Source organism: Acanthisitta chloris, unplaced genomic scaffold (assembly GCF_000695815.1).
Source record: "Acanthisitta chloris isolate BGI_N310 unplaced genomic scaffold, ASM69581v1 scaffold25994, whole genome shotgun sequence".
Classification (NCBI taxonomy): domain Eukaryota; kingdom Metazoa; phylum Chordata; class Aves; order Passeriformes; family Acanthisittidae; genus Acanthisitta; species Acanthisitta chloris.
Window position 1 is genome coordinate 18,215 of NW_008671404.1, and position 20,645 is coordinate 38,859.

The window sequence follows — 20,645 nt, forward strand, 5'->3', positions numbered from 1 at the left end:
CTGTCTTTCAGAGGAGAGGGAAACCCCTATAATTAAATTTGAAAGCAGCTGATTTTCACTTTAATTTGGTTGCCTGACGAAGAAAATCAATACTTCAAGATAAAGTATTTTTCCTCAGCTTTAGAAATTAGATTTTCACAACAGCAGAAAGTTGAAATCAAAACCAACCATCAAGGGCTTGACATTTAATCAGAACTGAGTCCTTCATTTGGAGATCTGCAACAGATTTAAAAACAACAATCATAGTGTGTGGCTGTAGTAATTTACAGTGTTCTTAAGCCAAGATTTCATGATGCTGGCCAACCTGTTATTTCCTAACATCTATGCTGGGATTTCCTTGGAGCTGCTGGGTCATACTGACGGGTTTTAAATTCTAGTTTTTCCAGTACTGCCTCCAGTGCACCTGGGCAGTGGGATATCCTGGGAGGTAAAGATGGAAATTTCACTGAGGCCCAGCTAATGATCAGCTTTTGCCCTGTCATTGAACACTAGCAAACCTTGCAATTGCATCCTCTTTTTTGTAACTGTGGTTGCTACTTTTAGTCATCCCCTCTCTCCCTTGCATGGATAGCACATTTCAGAGGTTAATAAAATGGCTGTTAAAGTATCATCATCTTAATTGAGAGTGCTTGAGAAGAGCTAAAAATTGAGAAGTGTTATAAGTGTGTTGCCTTTTGGCTGATGAGCATTTCCTCGTTCCTGCCCTTGTTGTGCTGGCTAGTGTGAGCAGAAACATTGAGTGGGATGTTCATAGCCCTCCTTGCTGCTGGTAGGAGTCTCTGGTAGGGACACTGTCCTTGTTTATGCTCTGGGCTGACTGTCTGACACTGGCACAGTTTGCCCAGAGAAGCTGTGGGTGCCCCATACCTGGAGGTGTTCAACACCAGGCTGAGCAACCTGGTCTTGTGGAAGATGCCCCTACCCATGAGAGGGGTTGGAACAAGATGAACTTTAAGGTCCTTTCCAACCCAGACCATTCTGTCATTCTGTATTCCAGTCCTGTGTAGAAATCTGGGTGAGGATCCTGGCTGGTCAGAGCTTGGATAAGGAATATGGAAACATGACACTTAGAATTTGCCAGATGCAGGGTTGTTTCTGTGCCTGGTTTTAGGGATCTTTTGGGAGGATTGCTCCAAGGAAGTGTTATGAGTTATCACACACACCTGGAAGGAAATGTGTTGCTCTCTTGCATAGTACCAAAGGACCTCACCAGTGAACTGGCTGAGATCTGTGAGTGAGTGATCACCATATTTGAAATTAGTGGAGACCCAGCACTTAATACTTTGCTAGCCTAGAGATGAAACAGCCCTGGACAAGGGACAATAATCTCTGTCATTGAAAGTACACAAATGAGATGACTGTCAGCAGAGCTATCATCTCCAGTTGATTGCCCTGAATAATTTTTTAATTTTAGGTTTTTGTTTGCAGAGTTTGACCTAGCCTGTGATGCAGCATAGTGATGTTCCTCCTTGGTATTTAGCCTGAGTGCCTTATAGCAAACTCTTGCCAACAGAGAAGCAGGAATTGCACAACTTTAGCCTGGCATCATGATGCTGCAGCTCTTTGCTGGTATCATCACAGGAGCACCAGGGAAAGACCCCATGTAACACACTGTCCATGGATAAGTTATGAATCAGTCTTTGCTGAGAAAACACTGGTCCAACTTGGCTCCAATGCACAGTCTGTCTTAAGATCTCCAGTGAACTGATGATTGTTCTTGTCAAGCAGAGACAAGGTTTAGGCTTACTGTTTTTTATTCAGCAAGGTGTGTTATCACATTATTAAAACTCTAGTCCCATGGCTCAGTGAGGTTGGAATCTGCATCCTCTCATGCAGATGGGTTAGGTTCGTTGGATGGTTTTAGTGGTTGAGCTCACAGCCAATGTGAAGATCACTTTCTTTCTATGCTAGCATTATCTTCCATTAAACTGTTCAACGGTGTTCTAGCAAGATATTTTGCATGTTTATCTTTTAAATAGCATTTTCCTCTCTTGTATGTTGCCTTAATAGAAGTGTGCTTCCAAAACGCTTGAAAACAAATGGTGGGTTGGTTTTTTGCAGGGTTCTCGGTGCTCCTCAGATGCCAACATGCTTGGAGAGATGATGTTTGGCTCTGTGGCCATGAGCTACAAGGGCTCCACACTGAAAATTCACCAGATCCGGTAAGATGAATTTTTGCTGGTGCTCACTCCTTAGTGCTAATGTGTAATGAATTGAATGGCAGAGTAGAAGGAATTTCTGTGTTTGCTTTGAAGTTATTCTGATGTCACTTTTGAAACAAAAGGCTGTTCTATCATGTTAAGGTCTATAAAATCTGGAGGGTTGTGGAATGGAAAGCAAAGCCTGTCTTGGCCCTGTGTGTCTGACTGACATCTTCCCTCTTGTCCTCCAGCTCACCTCCTCAGCTCATGCTCAGCAAGGTGTTCACAGCTCGCACTGGAAGCAGCATCTATGGCAGTCTGAATACGTGAGTCCCTTACAAGTTGTAGCTATTGCACATAAGCAGATGAATGAACAAGACTTTTTTTGGACCCTCCAGGTTCTTTCTCTAGAAAAATAACTTCTTATTACATCCTGTCATGAATGTCCTCACCTTTCCCTCACGGTTGTCTTCACCTCGGTTTGCTCTAAGGGAATGAATGAACCATTTCTTCAATGCTGGTATGGTGAAGCTTGATATTGTAAGGTACCAAAGTACCTGCAACCTGGGAAATTCAGTCTAGGATGAAGAAAAAGGTGTTAAAAAATCTCTGGTTTGAGAGGATTCCATGTTTAGTTCTCTGTGTTTTAAGTGACCCACCTGAGAACATAGCTTAGGCTTTGAAAGCTTCTTCTAGTGGAAGCTTGTGTTTTTACCCAGTCTGTTCCACTCCCACTGTAATGAACTAACACTCTGTCCTACTGAAATGCAAATCACTGGTTTTGTTGTATGTTTTATGTTTGCTCTAGGTTGCAGGACAGTCTTGAGTTCATTAATCAAGACAGCAATACATTAAAGCCTGACCACAGCACAATTATGAATGGACTTCTTGGGAATATAGGTAATTACAAATGGATTTTATTTCCTGATATCTTTAATTGAGTAATCATAAATTTTAGAATATGAAAGGCTTTTAAATAGAATCAAATGTTCAAAAAAATGCTAATGGTGTAACAGAAGATTAATGTTGGGGGAGTTTGGGGGAGAATAAATCAGATTTATCAGGGAATTCACAGTAGTTCAGTATACACAGCTGTGTATGTGTATGTAAAACACAGAATTGAAATATTTAGATATGCTTAAGTTCAATACAGAAAATGTTGGAAAATAACAATCTGTAGAACTTCCTAAGCAGCATATCTCAGGTCAGGCAGGATTGATTCTGCCTGGCTCAGTTCCCTAGTTTTATTTTTGTTAATAATTCTCATTCTGCTCTGTACTCTGCCCACCTGAGCACGTGTGGCCGTGTGTTTTGTACGAGTCTCAGTTAACCCTGCACAGCTGCACTGCAGCTTTGGATTAGATTGGACAGAATATTGTTGTGTTCTCTCCTCTGTCTCTGTCTGACCATGGAAGCTAAGCATTCTTGAGAAACCATCTGACGTCTGTGGTTCTGAGCTTCCGTGGAAGAGCTGTAGGTGGAGGCTCCATGAACATTAGATAACAAAGAGGGAAAGGTCTTGGCTTTTCCCCTTGGGAACAGTTGAGCTGATAGTAAAGATACTGGACTTCACTGCTTGGTTGTTTGGTGTAGCAGCCTGATCCATGGCTCTGCAGCACATCCTCCCTTTCCCTTCATTCTGTTGATTTGCCATGCAAACGTCTGTCGTAGGTGCAGTAAGGGGCCTCTTTTTACATTTGCTTTCCAGAATATTGCTGTATGTAAAATAGGCTATTCTAGGGTTGGAAGCAAGGAGTGGATTTGATGACGGTGATTTCTAACTTTGACATGGTCCTAATTCTTATTGGGTGTTTTTACTTCTGTCCTTCGCACTGACTTGATAAGACTGCACCTAAGCATGGGCTTAAATGCTTTTCAGGCTCATGAGCCTTATACCTCATTAAAATAATTCCCAACAGTCCATTTATAAGGGAAGCCAGCTGAAGCTGCAAGGACCTATTATCTGCTAAATGCTTCCTGAATTCACTGAGTCAGGAAAGTTAAAAAGATGGTATTTTTCTTAATATTCAGTATTCCTTTCAGACTTCAGTTGTGATTTTTCACAGTGAAGGAGGTGCCTGATCTAAGAGAGAGGAGCTCACTGCATCTACTGTTAGGGTTTGCTGTGGTTTGTGCTTGGCAAAGGTTTGCTCTATCACCAAAGTGATCTAAACTGCAAATTCCAATTCAGATAATGCAGCTCTTAGGCATGGACTCGATGTGACTCAGGTGTAGGCAGTGCCACCTCTTCACCTGTGTCCAGCTCGAGGTGAGGGTGACTCTTCCCCTCCGAGCAGCCCCAAGAGCTGCCCAGGAGGTGTGGGCACCTTGGAGCAAGGCTGTGTGGTAAAAAGCACGAGGCTGCCTGCTAGAAGAGGATGCTGAAACTTTCTTTGTGATTGAGCTGTGCAAGTTTTCAACAGTGTTTGTTTGCAGTTCCCGTTTGAGCAAAGAGGGAACCCTGGGTAAAGCAGGGAAAGGAGTTAATCTGTAACTGCAGCATTTCTAACAGCCGTGCTCAGCAGCAGAGCCTGCTCCTGACTCACCTGTCACAGGAGAAGGGACTATGTGTTTTGGTTGGGAACTATTTACAAGGTGCTTTTTTTAGATATGCTGGTCATGTGCTCCCTTTAATGAGTGGAGGCCTGAGGGAATGGAAAGGAGCTGTGAGGTGCAGCCTTCGTGTTTGGTACAATGGGAAAACTTGGAGCATTAGCTTCAAATTTAGGAGAGGGACTGACAATTAACTCATTAAAAACACCCATGTGCTTTTCCTGGCTCTGTGTACAGTAAATACAGTTTCCCTGGTATATCTGCAATCCAGTATAACTTTTAAAATGGACTACTGAGACTGCTAACATGTATTTTCTATAGGATCGTTTCACTCAACTGATGTACTGACTGTGCTCAGAACAACTACTTCAGCCTATAATTTTCTGCTGGTTCTACTAAGACAAATTCCTGCCTGCCTTCTCTCCCTTCCTCCCTCTCCTCTTCAGCACCAGTGTTCCCAGCCACCCCACCAGTGTGGATGTTAAAACAAACATTATACTCCACGATGAATCTCCTGTTTGTGATCAAGTTAGGCTTTGAGCCTGCATAAATTAATCATTTTTCATCCTTCAAAGAAAAAAGCCCTTTTGAGAAAGCTCATCCTTGTATGGGAGACAGTGGAAAGCTGGGTCTATTATTTTAATTCTATAAATACTGCACAGTCCAACTGTAAGACTTATCCTCGCATCAGTGTTCTTGTTCAGCCTCAGAGCTGTTCTCCTGCGTACGTTACTCTGCATTTACGTTGGCTCATATCTTCTCCCTGCCCTGGCCCCCTCCCTACAGACTGTTCTGCTTTACTAACCTCATTCTCTCCTGTGTATTTTACGTTTTGCCATGTAGGTCTTTCCCAGCTTTGCAGCCCCAGGCGGGCATTCTCAGAGCAAGGTCCGCTCCGCCTCATCCGGAGCGCCTCTTTCTTTGCAGGTTTGCTGTGTGCTGTGTGCTGTGCTGTGGGGCTAGTCTAGCTGGGGTTACAAACTCTCTGGATTTGTAGTTTAGCCCTGGAAATAAGATTTCGTGGGGTTTTTTTTAGTGCAAAATGGACAGTGATGTTTGCTCTCTTACCTCTTTGGATGCATTCCTTAAATCCCCAGAGACAGAAAGCATTCAGAGTCCTCTTTGGGGTTGTGTTGTTTCGTTTTGGAAACTTAGACATTTCAATATGGCTTTAATATTTCTGGAAATAATATTTCACAATAGTGTCAAGCTATTTTGATCTGGACTGGTTTCAACCAAACTGTAAAAACTAAAGCTAACCCAGATTAATTCAAAATGGGCATTCCTTGCTTTTAGTGGCTGGGTCTTATTTCCATGGCTGAGTAGCTTTATTTCACACACATATTTGTAAAATAAATCACATTTAAAGACTATGAGCCTGAGACACTTTTTTGATCTTGATGCAGACTGTGAATCTGGACAGTTTATGGCTTAGTTGAACAACCAATGCACTGGTCACAACTTAAAAGCATTTATTTTCTTCAAGACAGCATTGAAAATCCTTTTAAAATTACATATATATTACCTGAGAAAACTGGTATATGAATCTAATCGTGTTTATTTTGGGGTTTGGTGGTTTTTGTCTATATGCTGAGTACCACCAATGTGACCAGCATCCTCCTGGTACATTAAAATTTCATTGAAAACTATCTGTGTAAAGAAACAAAATGTACCAGTTCTAGTTTGTACTAAAATAGGTGTACAGACTTGAGAAAAACACATCTAAGCTTCTCAGATAAGTGTTTTGGCTTGTTCAGCTAAGCAGTCTTTCTTGGTGATGGCCTTGTGCAGTGCTGTTGATCTGAATTAATGAGCATGTTTTTGTTTCATTAATTACATGGAGATCTGCAAACAAGAAAGGAACTGTATATTCCCCTGCTAATTGGTATTCCTTGTTTTACAGTTCATAGCAACCCTATGGATATGCCTGGGAGGGAGCAGAATGAGGACAGAGACAGCGGTATAGCCAGATCTGGTAATGGCAGCTCCGTGTGTTAACCCTGTAGCCTCCAGCAGAGTGTTCAGGAGTGTTTGTCACTGGGATGGATCTCTGCACATCATCAAATAGTGCTGAAATAGGGTTGTTCTGGTTTGTTCTGTGTGACATTAATGATACCTGTCTGGACACACCGAGCGGTGCAGGTGTGGAGGGTGTGCACTAGGCACTCACAGGTGAAGGAGAGCAGTGCCATTTATTGAAGCAAGTTGCAAATAAGCACAGCAGACTAAGTAGTGAAATGAGCTTGCAGCATTTCTAAACCATGCTTGCTGTTATCTCCTTCCCAAATCAAGGGGGCCAGGTTGGCTGGGCCCTGAGCAACCTGGCCTAGTGGAAGGTGTCCCTGCCTGTGGCAGGGGGTGGAATGAAATGAGCTGAGCTTTAAGTTCCGACCCAAACCAGTCTGTGATTTGATGATTCTGTGATGGTAATGTTAAAAACTCAACTTGTCTCCACAACACCCCTCTCCTCCCCCCAAATTCAGTATGTGGGGAACTTGGGTTAGGATTGGGAAGGCTGTTAAAGGTTGTGGTCAACATTACTCCTTTCTATGAAGAATTTAGTTCCCAATATTCAGCTTGCTGAGCAAGGTGCAGCCTGTGTGTTGCCTATTACGTAAAGCTGCAGGACTGTCCCACCCTTGTAGTGCTTGTATGGCTTGTTAATGTCATTATAAACTGGTTACTTTTAGATAAGAGACGTAGATAAGCAAAAGAGAAGGCACTTGTGAAACAACACCAGTGTGTCTTGAGGGGCTTCGTTTAGTTGCTGGTGTTATTTTCCAAATGCTCTTTCTTCTGGAGAGATTTTTATTTATTCCTCTTCTTATTGCAGCATCTCTTAGCAGTCTGCTCATCACTCCGTTTCCATCTCCGGGCTCCTCGTTTAACAAAAGCTGTGCTAGCAGCTACCAGCGGCGTTGGCGTCGCAGCCAGACTACCAGCTTGGAGAACGGGGTCTTCCCTCGATGGTGAGCTGGGAATTGAAATGCTGCTTGCTGCCCATAAATTTTCCCCCGTTGTCAGCTTGATTCTGCTCTTGCATATGTACATCTGCGCTCGCTGTTGCTTTCCATGGGGTATTTACAGAGGTGTAAGTCAGGCTGATCTTTTTTAGTCTCTGTTTTCCTTGTGGCATTCATTGTTTTGCACTAACTGCAAAGCCTTCAGCAACATGTAAACCTGTAGGCTGAATTTTTGAGGATAAGAAGCCCTAAAATCCTACTCAAAACACAAATTCTTGGCAGAGATGGGAGAGAACTAGAATACCATATTCTGATCCCACAAAGACTTTAAATCCGGTTCCAGCTCTTGTGATTGCAGGATCAATTAATGGTTGCTTGTAAAAAATCAGAGTGCATGTTATCAAAGGTGATGATTTGACAACCCATGCAAACAAAAGGTGTTTGTTGAAGTTAAATGTTCAAGGACTGAATTGCACAGGAAACCAAGGTACAACTTTAAGCAGTGGATTACATTAACTTTCTCTTTTTTTTCCATGCTCCAAGGTCCATGGATGAAAGCTTCAACTTGTCAGATGACAGCTCTGGTCCAAGCCCAGGAATTGTTAGGAAGAAAAAGATAGCAATTGGGGTTATTTTTTCACTCTCAAGAGATGAAGATGAAAACAACAAATTTAACGAGTTCTTCTTCTCACACTTTCCTCTTTTTGAGAGTCACATGAACAAACTGAAGAGTGCCATAGAACAGGTAAACACAGTTGCTTTGTATTCTTGCACTTGTACTGCTGTATGTTCCCCCAGCCCTGTCAGATTTAATTCCTGACTCCTGTTGCTTGTTACAAAAGTGGGATCAACTTGCTCTTTGGTGTAGGAATTGCATCACTGCAGTCAAAATTTTGACCCCTGTTATGCCTTGAATGATGAAAAAGCATAGAAGAAGCAGAGGCTGCAAATGTGCCTCACCTGTCTTCCCTGAGATAGGAAAGTTGGCGCTTGTACCATCTTTTTATCACTTAAGAAAAATTGTTTGCATGACTAGTTGCATGAAAGATAAAGTCAAACACATGACTTTGTTTTCCATTTATTGTGCTTCTGTAGCTCTCTGTTACTTATCTGCTCAATGCTTGTTTTCAAGGCTATGAAAATGAGCCGGAGATCAGCTGACGCCAGCCAGCGGAGTTTGGCGTATAACAGAATCCTGGATGCACTAAATGAGTTCAGGTGAGCAGTGTGTCTCCTGCCTTTTGTGTCTGTTTCTTCAAAAGCACTCGAGGCTGATTGAGAAGGACCTTCTTAGAGCAGGATGAGTAACTTACAATACCTAAAGTCTTCTGCAAAAGTAAGTACAGCAAAGGAACTGGTGATACCAAGCCATTCTCATCTGGCTGTGTTTTTAGATTTTGCCAGTTGTGTGTATCCATCAGGGCCTGGTGTGAACAGGACACAGATGATCAAGGTTTTCTGTGCTGTAAGTGGTAACAAAGCTCCCAGTGACCTCTTAAATTGTCTTTTCAGGCCTGTTCAGAGGGGGAAAAAGTATTGCAATGCCATGTTAGGGAAACCCTCCTCTACTGTGTATTTTCCCGATGTGTAAGCAAAGCTCACCCTGCTCTAAATTGTGCTCTAAAGGCGTTTCAGATAACCAGCTAGGAAGAAGGAGGGCTATCTTCTCCCCCAGTGAAATGCAGTGCTGTAATCTCTAGCTATCAGTACCTGCAGAGCCTCTCTGTTCAACAGTTAATACACAAAGTAACACAGATAAGCACATCCCTGGCATTTAGCTGTATTTTCTTTCCATAGTTGAAGTCATGGGGAGGGAATTAAGATGAAATCCGTCTGTTTCGAGTGATTCATCTCGTCTCAGATGGGAGTGGCAGGGTGCTTCCTTTTACAACCAGTGTAGAGCTGCTTTTTAAAGACATTATAGAAGACAGTGCTCTGATGTTATAAAAAGAAAACCCTGACATCAGGACATATTTTACTGAACAGTGAAGGATCCTGAGGGTTCACTTACTTTTCTACCATTCCGCTTACTACCTGAATGCCATGGGTGAGGTGGTGCTGCAGGATGAAGGCACAGTGTGTTTTTAATTTTTTCAGAAGCTCACCTCCAGGCAGTCACAAGGAAGGGCAGAGGATAATTCTGTAGGGACAGGAGGCAGGGAAGAGGGAGCACGTGGGCCTGCGGTGAGAGGTGGATGGGATAAGCTGTGCCAAGAGAGGGAGCAGAGGGAGCTCGTGACTGCTGGAGCCGCTGATCCTGCCCAGGGGCCCGAGACGAGTTCAGCAACTCTGAGCAGCCACGGTGCTCCCTCTGCTCCCGCAGCTCTGCTCTGCCTCTCCTCCCTGGTCTCTTCCTGAGCCATTTCCCTGCCTTCCTACCCTCTGTTAACACCACCTCCCCAGCTGTTTTCCCAAATCCTCCCCCAAAACATTCCCCCTCTATATATGTTCAGTGGACTTTGCCCATTCTCCTTTGTCCTTCCAAGTTAAACAATTCCAGAGGGCTGGGGAGGGGCACCTATCCCACGTCAAAAGTAGGAAGAATGACCCTGAAAACAAAGGCCAAATCCCCCACGCTGGTTTTTCCTCCTGGAGGGCAGCTCAGCAGTGCTGAGCTGGGATGGGATGAGGAAGGCTGCCGTGGTCAGGCTGAGGAGGAAAGCTCTGTCCCAGCAGACACGGGTGGATTGGTTCTCTCCTGCACACCAGGAGCTGGGATCATTCCCATGACACGGCCGTTGCATAACCAGCACTGGGAGCATGTGTCCAACCACCAGATTTATGCAGAGGTTTCCATGGTGATATAAATATTACTCTTTAATAGTGTAACGAGGTAAATTAAATCCAGTTTAATTTCACAGAAATGAATTTCCTGGGGCAGCAGCCTTTGGCAATTCTGGGTTTTGTTGGGTTTTTTAAGGGATTGCATTCAGAGGTGGGCAACAGCTGGTGCCCCCAGCCTGGGCAGGGTCTTTCCTCATGCCCCTGTGACATGCAAGAGCAGGTCATCCTCATTTCTGTGACATGCAAGAGCTACTTGCTTTTCAAAGCAATGCAGTATGTGTCTGGTAAGAAGAAAGAGGTATATTTAAATACCGAAGGCTGGATGCAAAGATGCTTTGGCACGGGTTCAGCAAACCCATTTAGGACACTATTATCTCTTTAGGCGTCTGCTTTCCCACTGAAGTCACGGGGAAGTCAGGAGCCGAGTCCTTTGGTGAACCTGAGACTTGTGTTGATTCCTGCCCTCTTAGCAAATTGTGCTGGAGGGAAGAAGGGTGCTGACTTCAGTGGGTTGGTGATTCTAAAATGTAAGCCTGTGCTGGTTTAACTCATTGCAGTCTGGTTGGTTTTGGGGTTTAATCTTTTCTTGTTTGTTTTTCTTTAAAAAAAACCCAGATCTTCAGAGGTGCTCAGGTGTAGCTGATGTGCACTCCTCTGGTGATCAGAGTAACCTCAGATCAGGGGGGCACAGGGGATGTGCTACCCTGCTGAGCAGAGCAGGGACGAGGGAGTGTGACAGTTGTTACCTCCTGCCACCCTAAAGTTCTCCTTGGCCAAGAAGGGGCTGTGGTTGTAGGTCACCCCAGTTCCTGCAAGCAGAGTACTGCAAGGAGCTGGCTGCAGGGTCAGCAAGCATTTACCTGCTGGTGGTGGAGGATGGAGAGGGAGAAGACAGCAAAACAGACCCTTCCTTTGCTCTCATTGTCTCATCCAGGATAAAACAAAGCTGCCTTCTCTGGAAGTCCTGGCTGCTCCTGCAAATGGATGCTGTTGATAAATTTGCCATCGATTTGGTGCCCAGCTCCAGGCTTACCCTTGCATCATTAGTCACTTTACAGGAATTTTTAATTTTCTAAAGCACTGATGGGTTTAGCTATTAACACTTGACTTAGAGGCTTAGAACTCTCTGTGGATGTCAGCTGTGCAGACACATGACTTATGAAATAAGCTACTGTACTTGCATAAACATTTCAGCTCCCTCAGTCCCCGAGGCCAACGCAGCACATTGATAACACAGATTATGCATCTGACTAATACCTGTGTGGCACTCACACAGGCTGGCACGGAAACACTGATCGCAGGGCCCAGGGAAACACCTCTCTCTGCTTTCTGGCAGACAGATTTGATCCTATTTTCTGCCAGTAATTTTTAAGCAGCTTATGCTGCTGTGAACTGACTGGTGCATTTTGCTGGATGGTGCCAGCATGGGCAGCGAGTCGCAGGGGCTCCCTGCGTGGGGTGCCCACTCCTGCACTCCCTGCAGCGGGGAATGCCTTCGTTTGCTTGTTCCTTTTTAAGGAAAATTCATCTTTGGAAGGAAGGGATGAGGATAGGGGGCAAATGCATGTGAATTAAGCTTCCTAAACCACTGATTTTTGGTTTTTTTCTTTGAAACAATCCCTAATCGCTGCTGAGCTTTGCCATTATGTTGTGGCTCCTAAAGAGCAGAGCAGCTCTGGGAGCACAAGTGCTGAGGGTCTGTGTGTTTTCCCTGGGGAGGAAGGGGGCTGCAGCAGGATGCTCTCAGTTTGGTTTGTACAGCACCAGGGAAAGATGTCTGGTACCAAAATCCAGGAAAAAGGCTGGGATAGTTTTGGGTGCCTGTGGATGGGGGTGAAGCAGGGAGCTGTGCCCAGGGCAGCTGCTGTGGCACTGCCGGTGCCGTGGTGTCTGTGGGAGCAGAGCTGCTCACCTCAGTGCCATCTGTGCCCATGGGGCAGGCAGAGCCCAGAGGGATTGAGGAGGGGGTTGCTCAGGATGTCCTTGTCTCTTGGATGGGCTCGGCCGTGTAGGCTCTCGAGCCCTGTGAGATGTGAAGGTGTCTCCTGAGTGTCTCCCATGGCCCCTGCACTCTGTTGGTGTGCTGAGGTGCCTGTGAGCTGCAGGCTGGAGTTCAGCCTGCCAGAGGCATTTCCAAATATAACCCAATTTAAATGTCCTGAAACCCTCAAAAGAGCAGAGTCTGTCATTAACTGAGCTTTTCCTCACACACTGGTGTGCTGGGGGCAGGGAGGGGAGGGGGCTGCTGCTGCAGGTGGCCGAGAGGGGCCAATGAGGTTTTTTAGTGGTTATTATTTTTAAAATCCAGTTAACTTCCCTGTAGCGTTTGGGGAGGGTTTCTCAGTGGTGGTTTTTTGCGTTTTGTTTTGTTTTCGGTTTTGCCCTTTAATAACTGGCAGGAGAGTGCTTCCCTGGGTGTTTGCAGAGCTGGGAAGCAGTTAATCCTTGCCCTTGGTGTCTGTGCCATTGCTGCCTGCGCTGGCATGGAGGGTTCCCTGCACTGCAGTCACATGCCTGCTGGCCACCGGCCAGGGCAATCTGATCTGGCTCGGAGGAAACACTATCAGCTGCAGATGCAGCCAGGGTTACCAGAATAGTAAATAACGAATCACAAGACTCAGGCTATCTTTTCAACGAAAACAAATATTTTAATAGGTTGGTTTTAGGATAGAAGTAGTTTCTTTTTCAAAACAGCCGAGCTGCAAGAGGCTTGGCTTGGGTTCGTTTGCATAGGAAGGAGAAATAAGCTGTATTTTACATTAAGTTGTGCTGTTTATTTTCAGCTTCTCAGGTCAGCTGTGTCTGGGGGGTGTAAGTTTTGGTACTTGTTTGGAGCTTTGAAACTCCTCGAGCTTTGAAATCCCTGGACTTGGAGTTTCTCCTTTTCTTTGAGCCTCTTTAACATCCACTGCAGTTAATGGGCTGTGAGCAGAAAGCTTTCCCTTAATAATCCCACCCTAGTCCCGATTTGCTGTGGCTGAGGAATGAAATCCTAGTGCCCCAAGACACTGTGCTGAGGGAGACCCTCTGTCCCCTGTGGTGTGGCAGTGTCCCTGGCTGTGTGCCCCACCTGTGTCTAGCCTGGCAGAACTGTCGTGCCCAGGTCTGTCAGCAGGAGAGGACCCACAGCACAAGGTAAGCAGAGTGACCCAGCAGACAGCAAGGCCTCGGGGGGCTGGGGAGCACAAAGGTAACTCAGCTGTTCCCCTCTCCAGCTCACTGGCTGTTTTCTGGCATTCTCATCATGCTTGTGCAGGGGAGGGTCTGAAGAGCTGAGGCTTGATTTCTACTGCTGTGAGCACACAGAATGGATTTTGTATTTGATGAAAACAGGTAGAAGAAATAAGGCAGAGAGTGCCACTGCACTGTCCCCTTCCTTCTGGAGCAGTCCTGGTAACTTCAGCACGGGGCTCGGTCACCTTCACTGCCCTTTGGGGAGCTGCTCTGGGGTGTTGTCACTGTACAGCTGCTTCTCTGCCAAATGACTGGGGGTAACTCCTTCCTCCCCTGGGAGCCCCTGTACCAGGGCTGTGCTGTGCTGCTGACGTGCAGCTCTCACTTCCTGGGAGTTTCACTTTAAACACTAAACCACTGAAGATTTGGCAGCTGCTGCTCGAGTGTGTTTGCCTGCCTGGCATGCACAGCCATGGCTTTACTTCTGGAAGTGTCTATAAATTTTGAGACTAGCATATCCAGAGAAGATCTTTATAAGTCAGGGGTGGTACTAGGGATAATGGGATAATGTAAATCATTGTCTTGTAAAACAAAAATACTTTGTCTAGAAAAAGTAGTGCATTAGGTAGGGAGAAACCTGAATCCATCAGTCATTTCCCTTGTTGTTTTGGGTTTATTCAGACTTACAATTTTACTGTGATGAAAATAGAGGTTCCCATAGTGTCATAACATCAGCTTTGTACTTTAAACTATAATTTAGTTTAGATTTTAGAGGAGTTAAACAGTAATCTGAGGGGGTTTAATCTGGTATTTTACAGCAGAGCCAAATTTTTAATCATACATTTACTGTCATCTATAGAGTCAAAAAGGATGTGGGTGAGTGTGTAATCTGCACAGCCATGGGGTGACTTTGACTCTCATACACTATTTAAAGCTAAAGAGGTGAGCTGGCCCCTGCTCTACACATCCACACTTGGGTGAGTTTGGCCTGGAGATACACCAAGTTTTTAAAGCAAGGAGGAAGTTCAGGTATATTTATAAGTCAGATACAGATAAACTTGTCCTAGTCATAAATCAAGCAGAAGTATGTTTTGAGTGAAATGGAGAGAAAGCAGAGAGATAATAGCTACAAGAAATCATCCATTCCCTCTGCATTCAGAGCAGGGCAGTGTCAGCTTGTGACAGTGAATGTTGCTGTGTTCAGGATCAGTTCAGGTAGGTGCAGGAGGAGGCACCTGTGAGGTGAAGGGTGAATTTGTACTATTTAATGAACAACGTGGTTTGGATAATGGTTGATGGGAGAAATTTTGTTTCTGATAGTAATGATAGCTTGAACTAAATGTTGTGATGAATTCTTTGAGTTGGGATCTCTGTCTTTTTTTGTTTAGCCTGCTTGATTTTTTGGTTTTGTTTTCTAGAACAACTATTTGCAATCTCTACACGATGCCTCGGATCGGGGAGCCTGTCTGGCTGACCATGATGTCAGGGACACCAGAGAAGAACCAGCTTTGCCATCGCTTCATGAAGGAGTTCACTTTCTTGATGGAAAATGCTTCTAAAAACCAGTATGCTGGATTTTCGTTTTCAAATTACATATGTGGTTGTGCTTTTTTATTTCAAACCAATTTTCAAATCGGTTGTTAAAATCCTGGTAATCAAAGAATCAAAAGGTCATCCAGAAATACCTTCTTCTAGCACAAAAAAAGAAGTAAGAAGTTATCTCATTAAATTCATGCTTCCCCCACAATCCTCTGAATCTTGGTAGAGGCTGAACACCTGAAGCGTGTCCATAGGAGGCGTGTGATGGGTGTGGATGTCTGGAGGGGGGGATGGACATGCCTTGTGAAATGCATTAATCTGCCTTGCAGAATCAGTTATCATATGACGAGCAGGGTTAGACATTCAGGAAGAGCTGTGTCTGTAATACTGTCTGACCACAAATTGCTCTTAAACCCTAAATCATTGTAAAATGCCCCTAAAGAACTGATGTGCTCATCAGTGCTCCCCTCTCTGGCCTCAGGCCACAGCCGTGAGCAGGTGTTGAAAACAGAAAATTAGTTCCTGATAAACTGGGGAGAATCTGATAAATTTACTCTTTTTGTCAACACTTCATCCCCTTTCCCCAGGGCATGAATAGGGGAAATTTTGTAAGTGTTTGGCTCTATTGAAGTCCTAAAACAAGCACAAACTAGTTTGGGTGGGAATGGCACTGTCAGACCAGCTGTTTGCCCCAGGGCACTGCTCGCTGCAGGGTGGGAAGGGGCAGCCACAGGGAAGGGGCTGCTGCTCCCATCCTCCAGCTCTGCCACCACCTTTGTCATCTCTTCTCTCCCCAGGTGGGAGGTGACAGTGGTCAGTGTGCTCTACCTGCTCCTGCCCCAGTGCAGTGGGAGAAACCACAGGGAGTTGTGAGGGGTTCAAATGTGTTTTCTTAAAATCAGTTCCCGCTTCAGTGGAAGCTTTTTTCCTGGGATTATCCTCTCTGATCCCTGCCATTCTGAGCCCTATATGTCTTGGTTACATTTAAATGGTCATTTATTTGGGTTTGTTTTCTTTATTTTAAATATAGTAAGATTTACAGTGATGCAGGCAAGAGGAAAATTAAGCCCTGTATCCTTTCCAATCCAGTTTTAAATCTCATCTCCTCCTTTGGCTGTCTCCAGTGAGGCAATAGCTACATGGAAGCTGTAGGGTTCCTGATGCTGGTAAACTGTTCAAATTACCTTATTTTGAGGCATTTTACTGTTTTCCTCCCCACACCTAAGCCTCTGTGGCCGCCAGCACCATCTGTCGGTGTGCAGAGGCTCCTGGGCTCTGCTCCTGCACACTGCTCCTGCCAGGAAAACTGACTGGGAAGGGAAATCTTCCCTCCATGGAGCAGAAACCATGCTCCATCGTTGCAATAAATCAGATAGTTAACATTTTTCAGAAAGGTTTTCACCTTAATTGCTTAGCTAGTGCAAAGTGTTTTGCCAATGTGAGGGCACAGCCTCTGTGGCTGAGCTACAGAACTTTGGGAGGGTTTATTTTTGAAAAGGAGCAGCCATATGTGCTGAAATTGCACTACAGTTAGGTGAAAGAACACAGCACCCAGCTATTTTGCAGGTTTGATAGCAATAGTCTTCCTTCTCATCCATAGCCACAGATCTTAAGGGTTTGGGATCTCCTTGGAGTACAGAGACCACACAGTGCCACTGCTTTCCTATAGTGAACAAAATAAGTTGGTTTTGAGATGCTGAACAACATAAAACTTGCAAAATAGGAAGTCTTATAATTATTGCCAAACAGAGGAACTGAGATGCCACAAAGTTAAAGTATTTAATTTTACTCTAAATGTGTGTTCTAAAATAGAGCTTTGCAGGGGTGGCAGGGAGGGTCCAGCCACCCCTTCAGTCCCCAAAGAGCCAAGACTGAAGGGATGAGCTCTGCCACCTTTGTCAGGTTGTGTCTGCAATCCTTGATCCATGTAGACTGTAGAGCTGCTGTCAGTTTACATCCTGAGTGTGTACCTGGAAATAAAACCATGTTGAACATTTTGCTTTTAGGTTTTTACCAGCTTTGCTGACTGCAGTGCTGACCAACCACCTGGCCTGGGTCCCCACCGTCATGCCCAATGGTCAGCCACCCATCAGAATCTTCCTGGAAAAACATTCTTCCCAGAGTGTGGACATGCTGGGCAAAACTCATCCCTACAACCCACTGTGGGCACAACTTGGTATGTGGCAAACACCTCCACACCACCCAGCAGCTTTACAGAAATGGGAGTGCATGTGGTGGGTTTTACGGTGCTTGTTACTTCCCTCCCAGGTTATTTTGTTACTTCCCTCCCAGGTTATTTATGTTTTAATTCAAAATGAGATAAAGGTGTGCATTTCAGGCTTAGAGGTGGTCACTGTATTGTTTTATATCTGCTCTAATCTCTTAAGGCATTATCCATTATAAAACGTTAGCCAAAAAAGTAAAGCCCTCTTTAGTTGTCAATGTCAGGTCCCTTAAGGACACCTGCCCTGGTGCTGATGGAGGACTCCAGTCCTCCTCTGATCCTCCCTCTGTAAGAAAATCCTTTTTTATTTTTTGGGATGCTGCTATCAATAAGCCTCATTCTGGAAAGAGCAAACTGAGGAAATCCATCTTTTGATGAGAAATTAATAAACTCTTAATACAATGGAGTGATGCAGGACAGGAAATCATGGCTGGGCAACTGCCTGGGAAGCTCCCAAGGCCCAGACAGTGCAGTAGCTGGTCACACTGTCTGCTAATTGCTGAGCAGAGAAGGGGAGGTGAGGTCAGATTGTCCTGCTCTGCACACACACACTCATGGAATTTGGTTAGGGAAGGGGAGGGAAGGTTTTGTGAGGTTGCTCTATTCTGGTACAGGCAGGAATGGCCAGGAGTTGGCAAGAAGACTTGATTTCAGCGCTCATGGGACTTGAGGGAGCCACTGTGGTTAGGGTGGCCTTTGAGGCCTCTTGAGCCCCATGTCCCCTCATCCCTGCATTCATGCAGTGCTCTAATACCTCCAGAACACACAGGCACTTCCCCAGGTGACTCTGGGCTGCAGTCAGAATACCCATCCAACCCACAGCAGAGCTCAAGGTAGGGAAGAGAAGGAGGTTGGCTTCAGCCATGCACCTGCCACCGTCACTTCTTGCCCTCATTCCTGGCATAGGTTTGTTTCTTTCACAGCTTTCTCTTGTGGGTAAAAGTTCAGCCCAGTTTCCAGACACTCCAGGGTAATTTGGTGCAGATGCCTCCTCTCTCCCGTGGCTATATAAGGATCCCAGGACACAAGCCTCCAAAGCTGGAGTGAGGTGGTGTGAATGCTTCCTGATGTGTGAGATCAGATGTCTCCCTGACCAGTGGCTCACCTTTCAGATGATACCAACAGCATCTCTGGGATTCTCCCTATTGAAAACAAAATACAGCATAGTTGTCATTACTCTGCTGCTGTAGTATTTCTCTGCTGTAGACCTGGCATTGGAAAACTGGTCCCAACAATTGGCTGTTAGAAGAATAATTTATTTCAAAGGTGCCAAATAATTGTGTGTTTTGTTTTCTATCCTAGGTGACCTGTATGGGGCTATCGGATCACCTGTGAGATTAGCAAAAACAGTTGTGGTTGGCAAAAGGCATGACCTGGTCCAGAGATTGCTTTACTTCCTCACTTACTTCATCAGATGCTCTGAACTTCAAGAAACACATCTTCTAGAAAATGGAGAAGATGAAGCCATTGTCATGCCCGGCACTGTTATCACTACCACGCTGGAGAAGGGAGAAGTAGAGGAATCTGAGTATGTGCTTGTCACGATGCACAAGAACAGGGGCAACCTGCTACCAACAGAGTCTGAAGAGATGAGAGCTCCCAACTGCAGCTGTAAATATTGCAAATGTCCCATTTCCCTCGCACAGAACATAGAAGGTGTTTCACACCAAGAGAGAGAAGACACACAAAGCACTCCTAAGGTAGAGCTGGAAACTTCTTCGGATGAGAACAGAACCATTGTTCCTGACGATGGCCAGGAGGACACTGTTGATGCCAAACAACCGAGACCCTGCCTGGACACCAAACTGAAAACTGTGGTGTGCACAGGGTCAGCTTCGCCAGAAAGATGTGTGGGGACAGAAACTGGTTTGGAGCCAGCAGTAAACACATGGAGGAGTGAGGACCCACTGGAGTCAGGCAGCCAGGAGGGAGGGGCGACGAGGACACCTGGAATTGCTGTGGAGAAGAAGCCTCCCGACAAGCTCTTCTGCGACACGTTTCCATGCAGCGCAGCCGAGGCTCAGACAAAGGTGACTTTCCTCATCGGAGATTCCATGTCACCTGATTCAGACATCGAATTGAGAAGTCAGGCAGTAGTGGAACAAATTGCCAGGCATCACAGCCCGCCAGCAGCGGAGGCAGGAGTGTCTGCTGATCAGAACTGTGAAGCTAAACAAACTGTTGAGGACCAAAATAGAGACTGCGGGACAGCTGAACCCTTTCCTCAAGTTGCTAGTGAGCATCAGAGCTGGAACCCAAACCCATACAGTACTGAGAGCCTAAGTCTGTTTGACGAGTATTTCACTGATGACAGTTCAATTGAAACCCGGACTATTGATGATATTCCAGGGCAAACAGCTACGGACCTTGTTGCTCACAACAGTAGTTTAGAATTTTCTAAAAAGCTGTGTACAAAGTCTTGCAAACCACCTAGTGAATTTTGTAAATTCGTGAACTCTGGTCAACAAGAGACCTACAAAAACTGCTTTAATGAGCAGGACCAAAGAGAGAAAATCTCTATTCGTGTCCCCCATGGGGACAGAGAAAACGTAGAGAAAAAAGTCGCCCCGGGAATTGATTGGGACATTCCAAGAAATGAGAGTTCAGACAGTGCCCTGGGTGACAGCGAGAGTGAGGATACAGGCCATGATCTCACTAGACTGGGCACTAACTATTATGGAGGAGAACAAGAAGACTGGGCAGAGGAATATGAGATTCCCTTCCCTGGGTAAGTACTGTTCAGCAGTAACAGCCTAAAAGGGATGGAGCCTCTTCCCATGTCACATGTTTGGAGGAATGTAGCCTAACTTGGCATCAGGGGTAGGAAAAGTGTCTCTTGAGCTTGCTGTTGTTGAGGAATATTGAGAGATCAGTGGCCTGGAAAAAAGTACTAAGTGTGCATTGTGATCTTGGCTTGTATTCTCTGCAAAAGCTGATTTTAAACTCTTTAAAAAGCACTTGAATGGAAGTTAGAAGAGAGATGATAAAAGTGGAAATGAAGCCTCTCTGTAAACTGAATTTGCTGTTTACTGTTGTACATCTCTTTGATATGCCTTTCTTGCAGGTCAAAATTAGTTGAAGTGAACTCTGTCCAGCCCAGTATTGCCAATTTTGGAAGATCCTTACTAGGAGGCTACTGTTCATCTTATGTCCCTGACTTTGTTTTGCAAGGAATAGGAAGTGATGAAAAGCTGAGGCACTGTTTGGTGTCAGATTTGTCTCATGCTGTGCAGGTAATTAAGCTATATTTGGTAAATGTATTTCTCA

At 45.1% G+C, this 20,645-nt stretch overlaps 1 protein-coding gene across 1 annotated transcript in view; it reads left to right on the plus strand.

The window, feature by feature from the left end:
- The window catches only part of FNIP1 (folliculin interacting protein 1), a 41,987-nt gene that overhangs the window by 18,038 nt on the left and 3,304 nt on the right, over positions 1-20,645 (plus strand). Inside the window, exons 4-15 of the mRNA XM_009074085.1 lie at positions 2,062-2,162; positions 2,393-2,467; positions 2,950-3,041; positions 5,538-5,621; positions 6,598-6,669; positions 7,528-7,663; positions 8,201-8,402; positions 8,790-8,875; positions 15,034-15,180; positions 17,161-17,330; positions 18,681-20,106; positions 20,443-20,611. Coding sequence (XP_009072333.1) covers positions 2,062-2,162; positions 2,393-2,467; positions 2,950-3,041; positions 5,538-5,621; positions 6,598-6,669; positions 7,528-7,663; positions 8,201-8,402; positions 8,790-8,875; positions 15,034-15,180; positions 17,161-17,330; positions 18,681-20,106; positions 20,443-20,611 — 2,760 coding nt within the window. The remainder of the gene's footprint in view (positions 1-2,061; positions 2,163-2,392; positions 2,468-2,949; positions 3,042-5,537; positions 5,622-6,597; positions 6,670-7,527; positions 7,664-8,200; positions 8,403-8,789; positions 8,876-15,033; positions 15,181-17,160; positions 17,331-18,680; positions 20,107-20,442; positions 20,612-20,645) is intronic.